This window comes from Vicugna pacos, chromosome 2 (assembly GCF_048564905.1).
Source record: "Vicugna pacos chromosome 2, VicPac4, whole genome shotgun sequence".
NCBI classification, from domain to species: domain Eukaryota; kingdom Metazoa; phylum Chordata; class Mammalia; order Artiodactyla; family Camelidae; genus Vicugna; species Vicugna pacos.
The window spans coordinates 10,018,768-10,037,624 of NC_132988.1; the positions used below are offsets into that span (position 1 = coordinate 10,018,768).

Here is an 18,857-nt window from a genome sequence, read left to right on the forward strand (position 1 = left end):
ACATCTCTTTACATTAACATTAAAGAATCCCTAAGGGAAGGGAAAGGTGAAACAGTAATATGAATAATATAAATTATTATAAGATGAGAAATCTCTAGTCTTTTGGGGGCCCACGTATATCCAAGTTATTGTCTCTTGACCTTGGACGAGATCTTGTCCATTATTTTACTAATCTATTCTCTTCATTAAAAAAATTCTCTGTAGGTCTTATCATAATCCCTAAAGAAATAAAGAGTAGCAGAAAATGGGTGAGATGGAGTGGGAAGTAAAATGAGAATAGTTGCAATCAGTAAAAATCTTGAAAGTACTTCAGTGAGAGAACTATAAACAAAATATGATAGTGCATATACAGTAAGAATCCATGATTACTCATGATTTATTCAGAAGCAGAGTTATTTCAGTAAGCCCTATGATATTCTACCATCTTCCTGCATCTAATGTTGAATTCAGTATTCTTTTTTGTTCATACAGTTTACCATTTATAGTGAGCCTTAGACCTCAGGCCGTGTAGTGGCCTCCAAAATTAAGCTGTGTGCCTTTGGCTGGGAGTGCACACTCAGCCTTGCTTGGAGTGAGCTAACAATATGCAAAAGCACTCAAGTTTCTAAAGAGATCTTTTATTTTTTAGAAGTCAGTCTCTCTTGCTTGCTCTTTCTTTTCCCTACTCTTGATTTTGGAGGTTCCACATAGTCTTTCTATGCTCAAAGAGTGGTCACAGACAGCAGCATTGTATCCCCTGGGAGATTCCTAGAGCTTCAGGCTCTCAGGCCCCACTGCAGACCTGCTGAATTGGAATCTGCATTTTAACAGCATCTCCAGGAGATTCACATGCACGTCCAAGTTTGAGGAGCCTGCCATATGGACTAAGTTATTATCTATACTCTTGAAGGATTGGTTAATTTTCCAAATCCACTTAGGTTCCATAGCTCTTTGAAAGATCCCATTGTCACCTCATATTCCTGTTAGATGCTTCTAACTTCTTCTGTCTCAAACAGGGGAGATTGTTCATATTATGATAGCAATGTGTGTCATGGGCAATATTATTTCCATTTACTGGTTACCTGCTAGTTGTGGGGCATGATGCAAAATGTCTCATCTCTGTATTTTCTGATTTAACCCTCCCAACAACACAACAAAAGAGATTTTAGTAAGCCAAGTTAGGGAAAAGAATACTGGGGACAGGGGAAGGGGTTGCTTGAAGAAGTTTAGATACATGCATATACGATGTTAGTACTACCAAATTCAGTTTTGGCTGCTTACTGCTCAAAAGCCAATAATTTGAAAGGCAAGTGTCAGCAGAAAGGAAAGTTGCTTTAATCAGAAAAGCCAGCAATCTGGGGAGAAGGTGGACTCATGTCCTGAGACCAACTCAGAAGATTTTGCTCAGCCATGACAGTTTTTAAAGGGAAAAATGGGGGAAGAATCTCAGTGAATCATCATCAAGGCAGGAAGTTTGGTTCTGCATCATCTCCATTGTGTGCAGACTGGCTGATTCCCTCTTCAGATGTTACGTTGCCTGCGTGGTCTGCCTGCAGGATTGCTGAGGGGTTGTTGGGGGTGGACAGCTAGTCATTCTTGAACTGCTTATTTCTTCATTCTCACTTCTTTTCATCCAGGAAAAGAACCAGTTGGCCAGGCATGGTGTACATTCAAGACAGCATAAGTCAGGGGTTAGTTTCAATTGCTTAGTGATCTCATTCCTGTAATTAGGTTAAGGTTAGAGGGGGGACAGAAATGGGCAAACAAGAAAGGGTCAAAAGAGCTGCTTTCATTAGAGTTGAAATTCAAACACACGTTTGTCTCACCTAAGTCCATGCTGCCCCCTCTCCCAGCTTTTTTAAACAGTGCCAAATTGCTGCCATGCTGCTCTGGGCCATCTGCAGGAAGGAAGTGCAAGCAATAGTCTCCCGTTTGTCTGAAACAGAAAACCAGCCTGTGTAAGAGATGCTTATGGTGGCTGTGATCCCCCCTCTTTCCTGACTTGTAAATGTCTAGTCATATGATTCTTTAAGTTTGTAAGATTATTGCATAATTTTGTGGATTTTTTTCTTTGCAAATATGAGAGAAGAGAATTCATAGTTTTGTTTAAATCAAATTCTCAAAAAAGTTCACGACCCACAAATTGAAAAGAACTATTACCCTATTCAGTCTGTATCCCAATGGCCCTTAGCTGTTGGAATTCCTACCTGACTGTTGGCATCACTGAACTCCTCCCACACTAGACTTTCCCTACACCTACATCCCTAACCACTCCTCCTTCCTGGAAGGGTGTCAGAATCACCTCTAGATCCTTAAAAAATACACGTGTTCAGGGCCGTGCTCAGACCTTTTGAAGTATGATCTTTGGTAATGGATCTCAGAAATCTGTATGTGTTGCAAGCCCACAAATGATTCTGACCTATAGAATTGTTAAGTCAGCAAACTTTTCTTCAAAAGCTCTGAAAAAAAAAAAAAGATGATGCTTCATGAATGCCCTGATATGCAGTAATCTCTTGGAGGGAGACCTGGCAGACCCAGCCCTCCCACAGGTGAGTCATCTCCAGCTCAGTACTGGCTTCAGTGCTGAGGCAGGAGAAAGACCCAGACTTGATTTGGTCCTTTACTTGTCTTTAAAAGCTTCTGCTGTATTGCCTGCTGCTTCTGAGACTGGTATATGCCTAGCACTGCAAGTCTTCAGTTATGATGTTGATGTTTTGACAAATGAACTTGACTTTTGAGTTACCTTCTTCTTGAGAGAATTAAGAAGGCAGTTTCAGAGAGTTTCTGGGGAGAGATTGTTCATCCAAGCTTTAACATCGCTCATTTTTTGTAGGTAGTTATCCTTGCTACCACTTTATCTGTTTTTAGCAAATTGTAGTTTTTCTTCTTCATTCATCCGCATCTGCTAGAAATGCTTGACATTTTCCACCCACACAGGTTCCGATGATGTCACTTTTCTGGTCCTCTCAAATGTTCACCTTTGAAATAAGATGAGCTCTTTATTCATGGGCACAGAGAGATGACTGCTGGAAATAGACTCGTGTTTTTCCATGACTCTTCATAATCATGTCTTAGCTCACTGAGATGATCCACCATTTTCTCTTTGTTTCAGAGAACTATCAAAATTGTCAACTAACATGTATTGAGAACATGTATCTGATTTGTATGGGACACATTTAGAAGCTTGAATACCAATAGTTTGTCAAAGGTCTTCTTTTGATGGAATCACAGGATGTTGAAGAGACCATCCAGTCCCACCTGTGTGCCATGTCGCTGAGATACCTTTGTGCCTTCTGGGGGAATTAATGATTTCATTGCAGCCAACCTGTCTTCCAGCAGCTCTAGTTGTAAGAAATTTGTTCTTCACCTCTCTCTCTGAACGTTCTAGTTTCAATTCTAGTTTTGTCCTCTGGGGTTGTGCAGAATCAATCAAATCCTTCCCCACATAACAACCTGCAACTTTCAGAAACTTGATGCTATACCTAAATTTCTCTTCTCAAGCTACAAAATCAGTTCCTCAAGGGCATTGTTTTCCAAAATAAACATACAGATCACAACCAAATATGTTGATGAGAGAGTCAGTAAAGACCTGAATCATAGTCACTTGTCTTAAACCAGTCCTTTCCTGTTTCTTTTCCCTCATTTCTAGTGCCAGTTCATTGAATTCTGTTCTGTTCTTGGCCTCTTAGATAAATTTTATATTTACATTTTACTTTATTTGATAAGAATACTGGTAAAAGACAGTAGAACCTTTTAAGAGAGTTATCTAAAATATCTAGAAATTAATACTTCTAAAAGATGCTTTATGGTCCAAAGCCATCCTCAGTAAATGAGTCCACAGAGGCATCCTGCCGTGCATTTGAGAAGGTCTATCACTGTTGTGGTGCTTTGCAGCAATTCTGTGATTAATATTACACAAAGATTATAAAGCATGAAACTACATCATTAAAACCATCTCTGCCTTATCTCGTTTCTGTATTAAAAGTTATGTGTTCACTTCATGATGCTCTTAAACAAGTCAAAGTTTTTTTTTTTCCCTGAATCTAAAGCCTTTTGTAGGCAGTCTCTCCTTAGTCATTATAAAGTGTTTAATGTAACAATTTTTTTGGAGGGGTGATAATTAGGTTTGTTTATTTATTTAGTTAACGGAAGTACTGAGGATTGAACCCAGGACCTTGTGCATGCTAAGTACATGCTCTACCACTGAGCTAAACCCTCCCCCTTCAGGTTACTAATTTTAAATAGCTAATTTCTCTGATTTTTAAATTATAAGTTTCTATATGAGTGGGCATGAAATTATGTTGCCTTTTCTACTGTGAAGATAGCCTCGTAGGTCAAGACTGTAGGAAGAAAAAAGAAACTTTGAATACGTAAAATTGCTGATAAGTATTTTAGAAAAACTATTTAATAGGTTAAAGTGAATTTTTTTCATTGATTTATTATGACCAGTTTCAGAGAAAGAGGGTGATAGAATCCAGTGCATCAATAACTTCTGGGGTAATTAACTCAGCTCCCAAATTTCCCACTTCTCTCTACCTTTCCTCCCTCCTAGAATGCTAATGGTGCAGTATTCTGGAAAACAGCTCTATCTCAATACAAGAAAAACCCAAACAAACCTCTTTTAAGTCTTCCTGTGTAAAATTAAACATAAAAAATTAAACATAAAGAAAGACATTAGGGTAGAGGCTAGCCTAATTATCTTATCAGGTGTTTGAAAAGTCTTCAGATTTCTTAGACCTCAGATTCCCTTCTGGAGAACTTACGACGAGACATCCATCCCAAGAAATTGCTCTGCATAGCAGTGATGTAGGCTTGCACTGGCTTATGAGGTCTATTTTGCTATTCAGTATGTGTGTGAGCCAGGTGACCTCACACAGAGAGCCTCATACTGGCCGTGGTGGCAGTATTTACACCATGGAAATTGGGAAATGCTACAGATCAGAGCTGCTTGTTAAACGTTTACCAGCTTCTCATTGTATCTAGCATGCCTGTATGAAAACAAGTATTTTAATTTCAAAAAAGTTGAAGGTATTTGTTAATATTAGAACTCAGACATTGTATTTGTAAGGCTGGAAATAGCTTCTGGTCTTTTGTTTACCCTCTTTTTTTCAAGTAGGCTATTACTAGGAACATTCTAGATACCAATTGTAAGAGAACTTTCAAATTATGTGTAATTTCTAACACACAATTACTATTTTAAAAAATAATTCTGCAGTGTATCTCTGCATACTAATTCTGTAATATATTCTATTTTGAGTGCCCATTAAAAATCAGATGAAGCGAGATTTCACTTTCAAGGTGTCATGTTAATTTAGTTATTTTAAAATGTAACTTGGAAGAAGGGAGCAAGGTATTATAATCTTCTAACTCAGTATTTTCTTCTGCAACTGTTTTTTTGTTCTTTTGCCTTTCCTTGGTTTCTTTCTCCCTTCCTTCTTTATTTGTGCCTCATCTGGCATCTATCTGTTTTTATAACCATACCCAGTTTCTTCCTTTGTTTATTTGGCCCCTGGAGATTTGCATTTCTTTCAGGAATATACTCAGCATTTTAGGCTGCTAACATGTGCTGAAACAGGAGCCAATTAATGACATATTATCCACAAGTATTGGGGAACTTATGGGGCTCATTCTGCAAGTGTGATTTGTAGACTATAATATGTTAGAATGTCAAACAAGTGGAAACCATTATTAGCACTAATATCTTAACCTCAGGTTTACCACTGAGGGAGGAAAGTCACTGATTAAAAAACCCCATGTGTTCCACAGGCGTATCCAGCTTGTTTGCACAGCCTTTTGTGAATCAAGTCAGTTCAGTGATTGTGCTATTTGTATAGCTGGTTATCTGTTTCTCAAAATCAGTGGTTATGTGCACATTTTACCATCATATCTTTGGGAAGTGGGGTTTTATTTTTGTATGCTATAGTTATTCAGCAATGTGTTTAGTATATTACATATAGCAGGAACATGTATTTTGAAATCAATGAGTTAAGTATGTATCTTTCAAATGAGTTATGGGACTTTCATTTTTGACAGTAGTTTGATGTTGGGGGAAGAATAGATTCATCTCATTATGAATTTCATTTCTGCAGGATGAAAGATGAAGGGTCTTGTTATTATAATCAAGTTCCTTTAAACACCCTTCATCTACTTATTTTTTCTAAACAATGATGCTGTACTTGTTAGATAGAACTTCCAATTTACATCCTACTTTCACATTTACCTCATTTTCCATAAGATACTTTCCCTCTGCAGTTTTCTTCCCATATACCGGTCATTGAATAATTGACTCTAAGATTTGAAAGGGGACTTAAATCTGTTAGCCTGTCTGTCAGCTATTACCAAGAGGAGAAAATATTAGAGGGACAGAAAGGCTGACCATTGGATCAAATAAGGGGGTGACAGTAAATTTTCCTTTTTGTGGAAAGGCAGACAATATTATTTATTCACCTTTGCCCCTTTATTAGATCATTTTTTTCAGGCTCAGCCTATTTTTTATGGATTCTGCTTCAGTGGCTCTCTGGTCACCTTAAAGCCTCCCATCTGGGGGCTTTGCCAGTCTACTGTCAGCTGCAGACTTCACCCACGTGCTGAGCCTAAGGGTTTGGGGTTCTGGGGTGCAAAATACTTATGTTTTATTTTTAAAGCAGTAGAAACTTCTTTCTTCCTTCCTTTCTCCCTTTCTTTCTTCCTTCCTTCTTCCCTCCCTCTCTCCCTCCCTCCCCCTTCCACTCCTTCCTGACTTAGTTATTTCAAATCACATTAATACAATTGGGGCAAATTAAGAGTTACAAGTGTGAAACTGAAAATCACTTACTTGCTCCAGTTTGGGATATAATATTTCTGACTTTGGTAAAAATTTGGCGCTTATGTTAAAAAAAAATAAATCTTATAAGTTACTTTTATCTTGTTCTGATGAGAATGCAGATCCAGTCTGATAACGTTATTTGTCCTGTGACGCAGATAAGATAGAAACTCAGCCCAGCCAGGCTGAATGTGGTTTGTGAGGTGATCGCCTTTTACGGATGGCTTGCTGGATGGCCGTGTGCCACGCGAAGTAACTGGAAAACTGATTACACAGAATTGTGGAAAAAATTGATGTAACCGGGAAGCTCTCCTTCCTGAGTCGCTGCAATGCAATCTGTACAAACACGGTTCCTCGGCTGCAGGATCAGGAGCTCCGGGTAACTATCGGGTGAAAAGGGCAATGAATTAGATAGTGAGGGAAGTAAGACGAACGTGAGAGCAACCGTCCGCACGTGCACCCGGGGGACGCTCGCGGCTGCTCGGCCCGTTGCCGAGCGCTGAGCGGGCGTCCGGCGCGCGTGCGTCACAGTGACGGCCGCGGGGCGTGACGTCCCTGTTCCCCGGCACGTGTCCCCTGCAGACGCTGTCAGCAGGACCGCGTGTGTCATCCGTTTAACGGTCTGTTGGAAACTCCGTCTTCATCGCCGCAGGAAAGCAAATGAAGTGCTGATGCAAAGCTGTCACTCCTTTGTTCAACAGACTGAAGGCCAGTTGACACAGAGAGACGCTTTTGTCCAAGGCCAAAGTCTTCCGTTTTGTGTCATTTCTGGGCTAAAGATGGTGAAGGCAAAGTCTCTCCAGAACCCTCTATTTAGACCTTACAACAAAAATAGCCTTAGGGAGCTGCTTGCCTAGAGGGCTTCTGTGGTTCGCTTGTGACCGTGGAGATTAAACTTCCTCCTGGGACATCAGCTGTTCCCGCAGTGCTGCCTTCATTCCCAAAGAAGAATTTCCATTCCTGCCTGAGGATGCGGGGCGGGCGGCGCCGCAAGCGCTGGGGCCTCGGGGGACTCCCTGGTACTGCCTCGGCCCCCTGCGGTTACTCAGTTACCCCCCTTGGCTGTTGCGGAAAGGTTTTCAGGGGCCGTGACTGCACCTGCATCTCACGGGCATGTCGGTCCCGCCGCCAGGGCGTGGGATTTAGAAGAAGACCATTCACTTATTCACTTACTCGTGGATGCATTTAACTGGTGTTCCTGCGCCCTCACTGTTTCGGACTCCGTGCTGGGCACAGGTGGCGCATTGTGAGCTGACTCGGGCACATCCCACTCCTAACAGACACACAGTCCGGGGTGGGGGATTAAACAAATCATCACAGTGATTACTGCACATTTTCAAACGGAGGTGTTAAAAACAACAAAGGAGCTGGACTTGGAATGTAAGATGCTCTAAGGAAACCCTAGTTATCCGTGAGCAGAAGGCTGAGCGGGCACAGCGTGTGTGAGGAGTGGACAGCATGGCGGGGAGAGCCCTGCGCCGGAGGAGGCGTGGGTGCCCCCGGAGAGGAGAGGTCCTCAGGCCAGAACCTGCGGGGTTAGAGGTCCCGCTGAGAACTTTGGTCTTTGTGGGGAAGGCCAGGGGGAAGTTAGCTGATGGATTTTCAGGTAGAGGGAGCTGATGAGGATTGCACTGTGTAAAGACAGCTCTGGCTTTGGGAGGGAAAGGGGCTAGAGAGAGGACAGAGGGGCAGTAGTAACATTTCAGTTTGGAGCCTTGAAGCTGGTTGGTTATGGATCCAACATTCACCGTTACCTCCCTCCTGCACACTGTTGGTGTGCATGTCTGTGTCCTCTGGACCCTCCGCTCTTTGAGTTTGGGAGTGCCCCTCTACCTGCCTCGGGGCCTCGGTAGCGTCTGACACTGGGATTTGCATATTTGCGTATTTTCAACAGCTGCCGTATTTAAACTGTGGCTCTTCTCCATCTCACATGACATGTCTGTAGGCTTAAAAGATCACAGCCCTTCTGTATTCTGGTGCCAGCATTATCTAGTGATCTAATTTATTCCTGAAGATGGAAGAAGTGTATAAAACTACACTTTGCTCTTCTTTCGCTAAGTCATCTATGCCTTACTTTTTATTTCCATACATTGATAGCTTCTAGAAAGTGACCTTGACAGTCCCGTCTTTGTGTCAATCTAAAGCATTTCGATTGTCATTATTATTACTATCTCCTTACAAATGTAACAGATGTATTGGGGGAGACTTGTTCCTGAGATTTCCCACAGAGCTGAAGAAGCAGGACCACACTGACAATGTCCTGATTCTGAAACCACAAATAAATAAAGCAGCGATAGGGAGTGGTGCGGCTTGTGGCAGAACTGAAAGAACATGCTCTACCCCAAAGCATTCAAATTCAAACACAAGATATATAGTGACAGCCAAACAAAACACTGGGGTGCCACATTTGGCTAAGTAGCTGTGAGTTTGCTATTTCTTCTTTAAATGATTAAAGTTTTTTTTTTTTAATCCAGAGGAGTAATAGAACATTTCAGCGTGCTCATCTATTCTTTATGGGTTGTGGGTCAAGCCCTTTTAAGTGTCCGAAGCTTCAGTGTTGTGTTGGGGTAAGGCAGCAGGACCGGAGTGCCTGCGACAGTGCATTCTCAAATAACTTTGGGAGGTGGGCCTCTGACATCCCCCTGGCTTCTTGGTCTCTGTTTTCTTTCGTAAAGGACCACTGTAGTTTCCTCTGTGTCTCAGTCCCATTAACACAGCCACTAAGGGGGGTGACTTGGACAGAAAAGATTATTATGACTTTTGAAATCAGAAGCAAAGAAAACGTCTCTTCTCACATACCTCCTGGGTGAGTCCCTGGGGTTCTGTTAGAGACGTTCCCTCAAAGTGAAAAACGAGAGGCCTATAAATAGCACTGACCTTGTTCCCACCTGATCCTTAGATTAAGATTAGCTTCATCTCAGGCTGAGCGGTCACACACGGCATGGTTTCTGCGGTTAGCAGTCACTCAAAGCACAGACCCAGGAATCTCAAGAAAGAATATTTAGATAATATATTTTTAGAAGAAAGGTAATTCCAACTTTTATGTTTTTTTTTTTTAACCAGAGGTGAGCAATCCTAGTGATTTTGTAAATGGGAGGATCTTTTCCACTGAAGAAATTGGGCCAGTTGGATGTGAAGTGGGAGGAAAGGGGTCAGCGTGCAACCGTTGAATGAATGACACAGCAATGAGGACAGGACACACTGGTTAGAACCAAGATGGCGAAAGATTCGACTCCCAGTAGACCTTGAGCCTCATGGCACACCCTCAGGTGCCATGACAGTGCCTAGGCTGACCATAAAAGGTCCAAAAGTAGGTGGTGAGGGGTGTTCCCTGGAAATCCTAGGCCCTTCCCCAAAGTGGTTGGAATAATCCTCCTACGCATTAGCATATGAAATTACCCAGCCCGTAAAACCTATCAACCCCGCACCTCGTGGTCGCTGTCTCTCTTGCCTTCTTGAGACCGCCTGCACTCTGTCTATGGAGTGTGTATCTACTTTTTCTTTAAACTCAACACCCCACACCTATTGGCTTCTCTCCCTCTCGCCTTTCTGAGATGGCCACATTCTGCATATGGACTATGTATCTCCTAGGCTGCTCTCCCTTCTGAGAGAGACAGACCCCACTCTGTCTGTGGAGTGTGTATCTCTAAATAAACTTGCTTTCACTTTACCACGCCTTGCTCTTGAATTCTTTCCTGCACAAGACAAGAGCCTGTTCTCCCACAACAGATGGATGAAACAGAAAGGAGCAGAGCAAGAGGACTGAGATTACTTGGCTGCTGTGCTCTGCAATTTTACTCCTCCTCCTAAACTGCAACGAAACAGGCATTTATGATTTATGTTTGCATTCTGGGTCCTTCAGCAAAACTTACCCTCTTTGGATGATTTCTACAATAACAATAATAAAAATACCTTTCTGTGTTTTAGTAGGCTGTTGTAAAGAGAACGCTAGATTATGTGTGGTAATGACAAGATAATATGATGTAAAAGTAATATGAAAAATAATGATAGCAAATATATAGCACTTTTTTTTTTTTTGCCAGGCACTGTTCTAAGCATTTACACACATTATTTTACTTAGTTCTTGTAACTTTTTTTGTGGTAGAATCTAGTATCTCATTTATAGATGGGGAAACAGAGCCACAGAGAGCTAAAATAACTACTGGAGGCCAGCTAGTGATAATTGGTGCCAGAATTTGAACCACAAAGACTGGCTCTAGAAGTTAATGCTTTTAGTCACTATGGTTGGGAAAAAAAAAAGTATAGATTTGTAACTAGATGAGAAGGCCAGCATTTGAATCCTGGCTTCATTAGCTGCGTAACTGAGGCCTGGCCTCTTCCACGTCTGAACTTCAGTTTGCTCACCTTAAAATAGAGATGGCTAATACCTGTTTTTAGATGTTTGACGAAGACTAAGAAAACATGAAAGTTCCGTGTTTAATTGATAGGAGGCACATGATGTATTGTTATGAATTATTAGGGGTGGGGTGGTATTGTTAGCCCAAAAGGGGAAAGGAAAAGACCCCAGTTATTGTCTCACCGGAAAGAGAATTCAGACAGGAGGTAAAGTGTTGTGTAGTGAAACATTTTAAAGGATTTATTAGCAAAGGGAAAGTACCCCTCCAAGAATGGGAGGCGGGCTGATCCAAGGGCGGGTAGCGATGGTCTTTGCCCTTTCCCCTTATACTCTCGCTTGGAGGTGGTCTCTTGATTGACTGACAGCTCTTGCCCCTGGAGTGCCCAGTCATGTTTGTCCCCTTTTCTGCATGTCCTTACCCATGATGCACACAGGAAAAAATCCATGGGGTGGGGGCCTAAACCACAGTGGTAATTATAATGAGCACTGGGTCATGTCTGGTTAGGTCCTTGTCGCTGCCACACAGCTGCGGCTGTCAGGTTCTAACTGGTTTCTGGCTGGCACTCATTTAGAGGAAGTAAAGCCTCTTTATGCTGGAGGTGGGCACACCACCATCTCCTGGACCGTCCTCCCTCACCTGTACCTGTCTGCCTGGTGCCCCCACTTACCTAACCACCTAACAGTGTGATTGTCTGCTCGGGCTGCCATAACAAAATACCACAACAGGCATTTATTTTCTCACGGTTCTGGAAGCTGGAGTCCAAGATCCAGGTGCCAGCAGCATTGGTTTCTGATGAGGTCCCACTTCCTGGCTTGTAGGCAGCTGCCTGCTCTCTATGGACTCACATTGCCTTTTCTTCATGCTTGTGGAGAGAGGGACAGACAGACAGAGGTGGAAGCGGGGGGGATTTTTGGTGTCTATTCCTTTTCTTATAAGGACAACAGACCTTTTGGATTATGACTTCATTTGACTTTAATTACCTCCTTAAAGGCCTTATCTCCAAATACAGTGACGTTGGAACTTAGAGCTTCAATATATGAATTGGGGGCTGAGAAGGGCACAATTCAGGGCGTAACGGGTGGGAAGCTGGGGAGAGAGAATTAGGATCGAAGGGGCATTGGGAGTATTTTATTTTTAAGGTGGATTTCTTAGGCATCAATTCTGGAGGGCAAAGAAGTTACCAGCTGTGTGTAATAGATTAGTAACTGTACAATGCTTTTTGCGCTGTGTGCCATTTGCCTTGTGTTTGGTGCTATGGAGTCTGCATGCTATCTATTTTTGGGCTTTTAGGTGAGCCTGAATTTAAATACATCGGGAACATGCATGGCAATGAGGCGGTCGGACGGGAGCTGCTGATTTTCCTGGCGCAGTACCTGTGCAACGAATACCAGAAGGGGAATGAGACAGTGGTCCAGCTGATCCACAACACGCGGATCCACATCATGCCTTCCCTCAACCCCGACGGCTTTGAGAAGGCAGCATCCCAGGTGGGTGCGGCCCACAGCAGGGCGCTCGCGTTATTTTACGTCTGTCTCATCTGTGTGCTCATCTATAAGGAATGTGCGTACACGCAGCTGGCAGGGTGCAGGAGAGAGTGTAAGTGGTGAGGTATTCAATTTGCTGATAAGGAAAAAATTCCGAAGGTAAGGGGTGCTGGGCGGGTTTCTTCAGCAGAGATTGCGAATGAGAAATTTTGTTGTTAAGTCAATATTTAATTAATACTTTATTTGCATTGTTAAATAAATCACATTTATTCATTCACCTTTGCGACTAGATAAATTTCTTCCTAAAAATCTGGAAGTCTGAAAAAATAACCTACAGCCGTGTAGTGAAGAGTGAGGCCTTTGTTGACTCTGAATTAGGCAATGTCATAGCGCCCTCTACTGGAGCCAAGGAATAAAGATTTTTGGCTACATAAAGTTTCACTGTTTAATCCTTGCTTTTATATGATGAATAAAGTAAAAAAAAAAACAACAAAACCCTCCTACTTCTAAACAAAAACCAATTTGATACATTTTTACTGTTAGAGAAGCTGGAAAGTAATGATGTTTTCAGAGAAGATGTATGATATGTGCTTCCTTTTTTGTTTGGACAGGGGTGGAGGACATTTTATTTCTTGCTACAATTTGAAATAATTTTCTTATGGGAACAAATTAAAGTCTGTATTTAGTAAGTTATCTACAGTTAAGAAGTTGATTTGCACTTTAAAAATATAAGATACAGTAACCTGATAGTTTGGCCTTGTAAGAAACCGAGATAGTGAATTTCTGTAAATACAACATTCATATAATTTCTAAAGTTGTGAGCGATAAATTACAGTAACTTAGAGAATGAAATTATTTACTGTTTTAAGGTGATATTCAGATCTGTAAGACCGGATGGACACAAAATTATCATTGCTATTTTCTGTCTTATAGGTTTTTATTCTGCACAATTTAAGATTTTTTTCTGCACAATCTGAGCTTACATGACTTTAGGAATATGGGAATTTATACTATAGATTTAGTGTAATTTAATAGCAAAACAAGGAAATCTTCATTATGGAATTTACTTGAATGTAGGAAATTTATTAAATTTTCAGATTCTATCATTCGTGAAATGAAGGGTTTAAAATTGAACAGAAATTTTTCAACTTACAAAGTTGAAACAAAAGTTCTAGAGCTCATATTTTTTTTCACAGAGACTCTGAGAGAGATATATTATTAATATGTAAATAATTTATGTGAAACTCATTTTAAGCATCTGACCTTTAGTAACTATTCTTTTGAATATTTAAAAGTAGATTGCTGTGGATTTCAGAGGCAGTGAGTATTTTACTTAAACCAAGTACACAGTGGTGTGCTATGAGATGCACCATTTATTATTAATTAACTCATACGGACTGTTTCTGTAGTTTGATGTTAAATATCTTTGAATTATTAGAATCATTAATATTTAAAGTATTATTCATTGAAAATATTATCAAAATATCCATGACAAATACTTTAAGCCTGATACCTTCATGTGTGTATCAGTAAGAAAGCGAAAATGCCCTTGTAGGAAGAGATTGTTGAAATGAATAATCTGAAGTAATTATTATAAGAATCATTAATGAAGACCTTCAGTAACGGTAGCAATGATAATGAACTGATGACTTTCCTCTGGTGTTTTTTAGCCCGGGGAGCTCAAGGACTGGTTCGTGGGTCGAAGCAATGCCCAGGGGATAGATCTGAACCGGAACTTTCCTGACCTGGACAGGATAGCTTATGTTAATGAGAAAGAAGGTGGTCCAAATAATCATCTGCTGAAAAACCTGAAGAAAATTGTGGATCAAAACACAAAGGTAGAGGACATGTATGGTTTTCATGAAATATGTCTGTATCTCTCTCCTAGTGGAGGACAGAGGAGTCCTGTGAAAGCTTGTGGAGGGTTCAGTGGAGCTGTGAAAGCCAAGGCTGGAACCCCTGGGGCCTGGAGGTTAGTCCTGCCCCTAGGACTGGCCAGGCGTGTAGGGAGTAGGGGGTAGGGATGGGGACAGGAGGGAGGAAGCCAGTTGTGGGGGGTTTAGAAAGTCTTTCCAGCCTGTTCAGAGGCCCTTTGTCAGCACATCTGATCAGCTCTGCCAGTAGCACTTCACACAGCAGTTTTTCTTCTTTTCCAGAACTTCTTCCTCCTTTGCTTTGCACAACTCCCCCTACCTCTTCTGCTGCCTTTCAAATCACTACTCTGTTTCTTTTTCTTTCCCTGCTTTTTCTGCCTTGGCTTAAATGCTGGCCTTCAGGGCCCCTCTGCTGCCCCAACTCTCTCCCTTGCTTTCCATCCCCTTGGACCTTCAATGATGTCACTTATACAGAGTCTCCTAGACCTTATCCCCAACTCCCGGTCTCCGTGTAGCTCTGTTTCTCTCTTTTACTTGCTCACCGAGTCCCTTTATCTGGTGACACCCAGGGCCTCAAGCTCAACATGACCAGGAACAAGTCTTTCCCTAAGAAAACACTATTCACTCATTTATTCGAACATCAGAGCCTTGATTTTTCCATCTCTGTCACCACTCACTAGCCATGCTTCCAGATCTCGGCCATTTGGCCTTCTGACACCCTTCAGTCTTCCCCTCCTCTGCAAACACAAGGCTGTGCCACCTCCTGCTCTGACGAGGAAGGTGGCCCCCATTCTTGGTTTGGGTTCAGACTCTCCCAACTCTGTTCTATCTTCTGAAATTTCTCCAGAGTGATCTTCTTACACCAATTATTGCTCTATGGCTTAAAAAAATCCTAAACTTGCCAGCTCTCCACTGCCCAGAGGATAAAGTAAAAACTCAAAATGTTAGAATCGTATGATGCCTTAGTGTGAAGACTTTAACCATCCACCTTGGTTAAAAGCCCAGTTCCACCCTTGCTGTGTGAGTTTTGGAAAGTTGTTTGACCACTCTGTGCTTCTGCTGCTTCACCCGAAATAGGGAGATGACTGACAATAGTATCCACCTCACAGCGTGGTTATGAGGACTGAATGCATTAGGTTCATGTAAAACGCTTGAGGTTGGGACTTAGAATTGTTATTACCGCGTCAGCATAATTCCTGAGTACTGTGGTAAGTACCACTGAGTGAGATGGACATATTGACACACCCGCTAAACACGTGGTGCCTTCAAACCAATCCTGTTGAGTACTGTTTTCAGTTCCGTGGAGGCTGGCGAGCCCACCAGGGCCGAATGGTGGGGACTGCCGGGGGCAGCTCTCAGTGCATCTTGCGTCTTTCCAGGCAGTTCTGCTCTGGCTGATCAGCTTCTCCTAGGATCTTTCCTAAGTGAGAACTTGGAAAGAACAGTGTCTCTATTTATTGTAGTTCCAGGGCCATTCAAGTTTCCCGTGGCCCCCGGCAGCCGCCAGCTCACTCACTCCTTAACCTGGCTTTGATATTCCATATACTCCTGTCCACACACTCCTTTCTGCTCCCTAAGCGTACCATTTTCTAATACTTTTACGTCTTCATATGTGCTGCTGTTCCAGCTGTCTACAGTGCTTTTCCCTCTCCTCCCACGTCACCTCCTCCGTGAAGCCTTCCGCTGCTCTTCCAGACGCATCCTGAGGAGTCTTCCTTTGTGTTCTTCACATGTACTTCCAGGATAGTGCTTGTAGTTACATAGAGCTTTATATGTGTTCTCTTATAATCATTTGTTTATACAGCTGTTTTTCTTTTTCAGTCTAGCCTTGAATCCCTCGATTGCAGGAATTACAAATCCTGTTTGAGTCTGACACATAGCAGGCTGACAGCCTGTTACAAATGAGTCCAGTCCAGCCTGGCAAGGAGGTCACAGTGTCTGAAAGTCTGCCTCCTAGTTCCTGACATGCCCTCAGCATGTGGTTGGGACCCTGGGGAGAGGACCCAGGAGAGAGGGAGTCTCAGATCATTGGCCTAAAATTCTTAAAATTCTCCTGCCAGGGTTTAGGATTCATTCCAGAAACCTGGGCTGAACCTACAAGCGGGGACTGGTCTGGGAATAGGGCTGCCAGGGGCTGAGGATTTTGGCAGAACCTGAGAAGTGAATGACTTACACATGCCTGCTTCTGAGTCATAGACTTGCAATTTCGCAGCCCCCAAACCATCTTTCCTGGGAGAAGGGAGAGCTGGCAGAGCAGAGGGCTGGGGTAACCGGAGGTGAAAGCAGGTCGCCCTGCGTGATAAGCTACGAGGCGTAAGACAGAAATGAAGAAATGTTCTGCTAGCCCAGTGGGGATGTACACCCTCAAACTTTCCCCAGTGCCGTCTGTTAAATTTGAGAAACGAGAAAAATAAATCCTATCACCTTATCATAGAAGACTTGTGAAATAAACTCATGCTGACAGGATCTTTGATTAGCAGCCTTGGTGCAAATGGCATTATTTTCAGCCAGCACCATCTTCCCCTCCCCCAGTGGAATCTGTTTGATATTTGCATAATCTTTATATTGGATGTTTCCATACATCTAGTTTAAGGAATACTTTAAAAAAAGATGCCTGTTCATGGTACTTAAAAATTAGAGCTTTTATTAAAAAAATCTCAATGCCAGTGCTTTTTCCGGGTAAAGGTAAAATAAAGGGAAATACATACAAATTAAATTCTAGTCTCTTTTCGGAACAGAAGCAAGATTTGTTTACATTATATGAAATCTTCAGTAAACTGCTTGAGTCATGGGCGGGTATTGCCCACATCTGGTCCGTCTCCTTTCCCCGTCTTTCTCAGTTAGACCGAGACTTTTTGGACCCAGCCTGGTACAAGATGTATAGTAAGCATTTCATGAGTGTTGTTACACATCCTGCCTTCCTCACTTCTTCTTAGCCTTATAGAGGTGTGTATGTATGCAGGTATGTATGTATGTATTTCTTTTTATTGAGGTATAATTGACATGTAATGCTGTTTTAGTTTGAAGTTCTATATATATATATATTGTGAATTGATCACCATAAGTCCAGTTAATATCCATCACTGCACATAGTTACACATTTTTTTCCCTTGTGGTGAGAGCTTTTAAGATTCACTCTCTTAGCAACTTTCAAATGTACAATACAGTATTGCTAACTATAGTCTCCATGCTGTACATGACATGCCTAGGACTTATTTATTCTGTAACTGGAAGTTCGTACCTTTTGATCCCCCTTCACCCCTTTCACCCACCTTCAACCTCCTGCCTCTGGCAGCCACCAGTCTATTCTCTGTATCCTTAGAGTGGTTTGTAAATTTCTAGGGTTGCAGGAATCAGGGGTTAAAAAAATGCAGATTCCTTATTACCAATAGCCAAGATATGGAAGCAACCTAAGTGTCTGTCAACAGATGAATATAAAGAAGATGTGAGATATATATATATACACACACACACACATCTGTCCATCAACAGATGAATATAAAGAAGATGTGAGATACACACACACACACACACACACACACACACACACACACACACACAGTGGAATACTACTCAGCCATAAAAAAGAAATTTTGCCATTTACAACAACATGGATGGACTTGGAGGGTATTATGCCTACCAAAATAAGTCAGACAATCTAAAAAATAAAACAAACTAGTGAATATAACAAAAAAGAAACAGACTCACAGATACAGAGAACAAACCAGTGGTTATCAGTGGGGAGAGAGAAAAGGGGAGGGGCAAGATAGGGGTAAGAGATTAAGAGATACAAATGTATAAAATGTATATATATATATACATATATATATACCCATACACAAATGTACGAATTTACAAAATAAGTAAGTTACAGAGAGATATTGTACAGGACAAGGAATCTAACCAATATTTTATAATAACTGTAAATGGAGTATAGCATTTGAAAATTGTGAATCACTACTTTATACACCTGAAACATATGATATTTTACATCAACTATACCTCGATAAAAAACCACAGATTCCCATGAGTGCTGAATCAGGACATTTGGGGTGTGTATGCTATGCGAGTGAATGATGGAAAAGAACCTACATTTTTACCAACTCCTCTAGACACATTCCTTGCTGTTCTGAACCTCTCTGAGTACAAGCTCTCTCCTGCTCCCCAGCGTTCCTGCTAAGTCATTTCTCTTGTGCTCAGGAGCTCTTCAGCCTGGTCCCCTCCACTGTTATCTAGGCTCCGTACATGAGCCTTGGCTCTTGATTGCATGAAAACAGAGTGATTAAAATAAATCAAATAAGTTCTGAATTTATACTTGTCTTTAATGGATAGAGCTGTGAGGAAAATGGATTAAGTATAG

At 41.8% G+C, this 18,857-nt stretch overlaps 1 protein-coding gene and 1 long non-coding RNA gene across 2 annotated transcripts in view; one reads left to right on the plus strand and one right to left on the minus strand.

Annotated features, from left to right (window-relative positions):
• Nucleotides 1-18,857, plus strand: part of CPE (carboxypeptidase E) — a 120,429-nt gene that overhangs the window by 67,741 nt on the left and 33,831 nt on the right. Inside the window, exons 2-3 of the mRNA XM_006213184.3 lie at nucleotides 12,430-12,626; nucleotides 14,294-14,461. Of these exons, the coding sequence (XP_006213246.2) occupies nucleotides 12,430-12,626; nucleotides 14,294-14,461 (365 nt within the window). The remainder of the gene's footprint in view (nucleotides 1-12,429; nucleotides 12,627-14,293; nucleotides 14,462-18,857) is intronic.
• LOC140700775 (uncharacterized) lies at nucleotides 1,293-7,263 on the minus strand. Its single transcript, XR_012079439.1, has 3 exons — nucleotides 6,794-7,263; nucleotides 1,806-1,915; nucleotides 1,293-1,700 (listed from the first exon to the last, which is right to left on the minus strand). It is a non-coding gene; the product is annotated as an uncharacterized lncRNA (long non-coding RNA).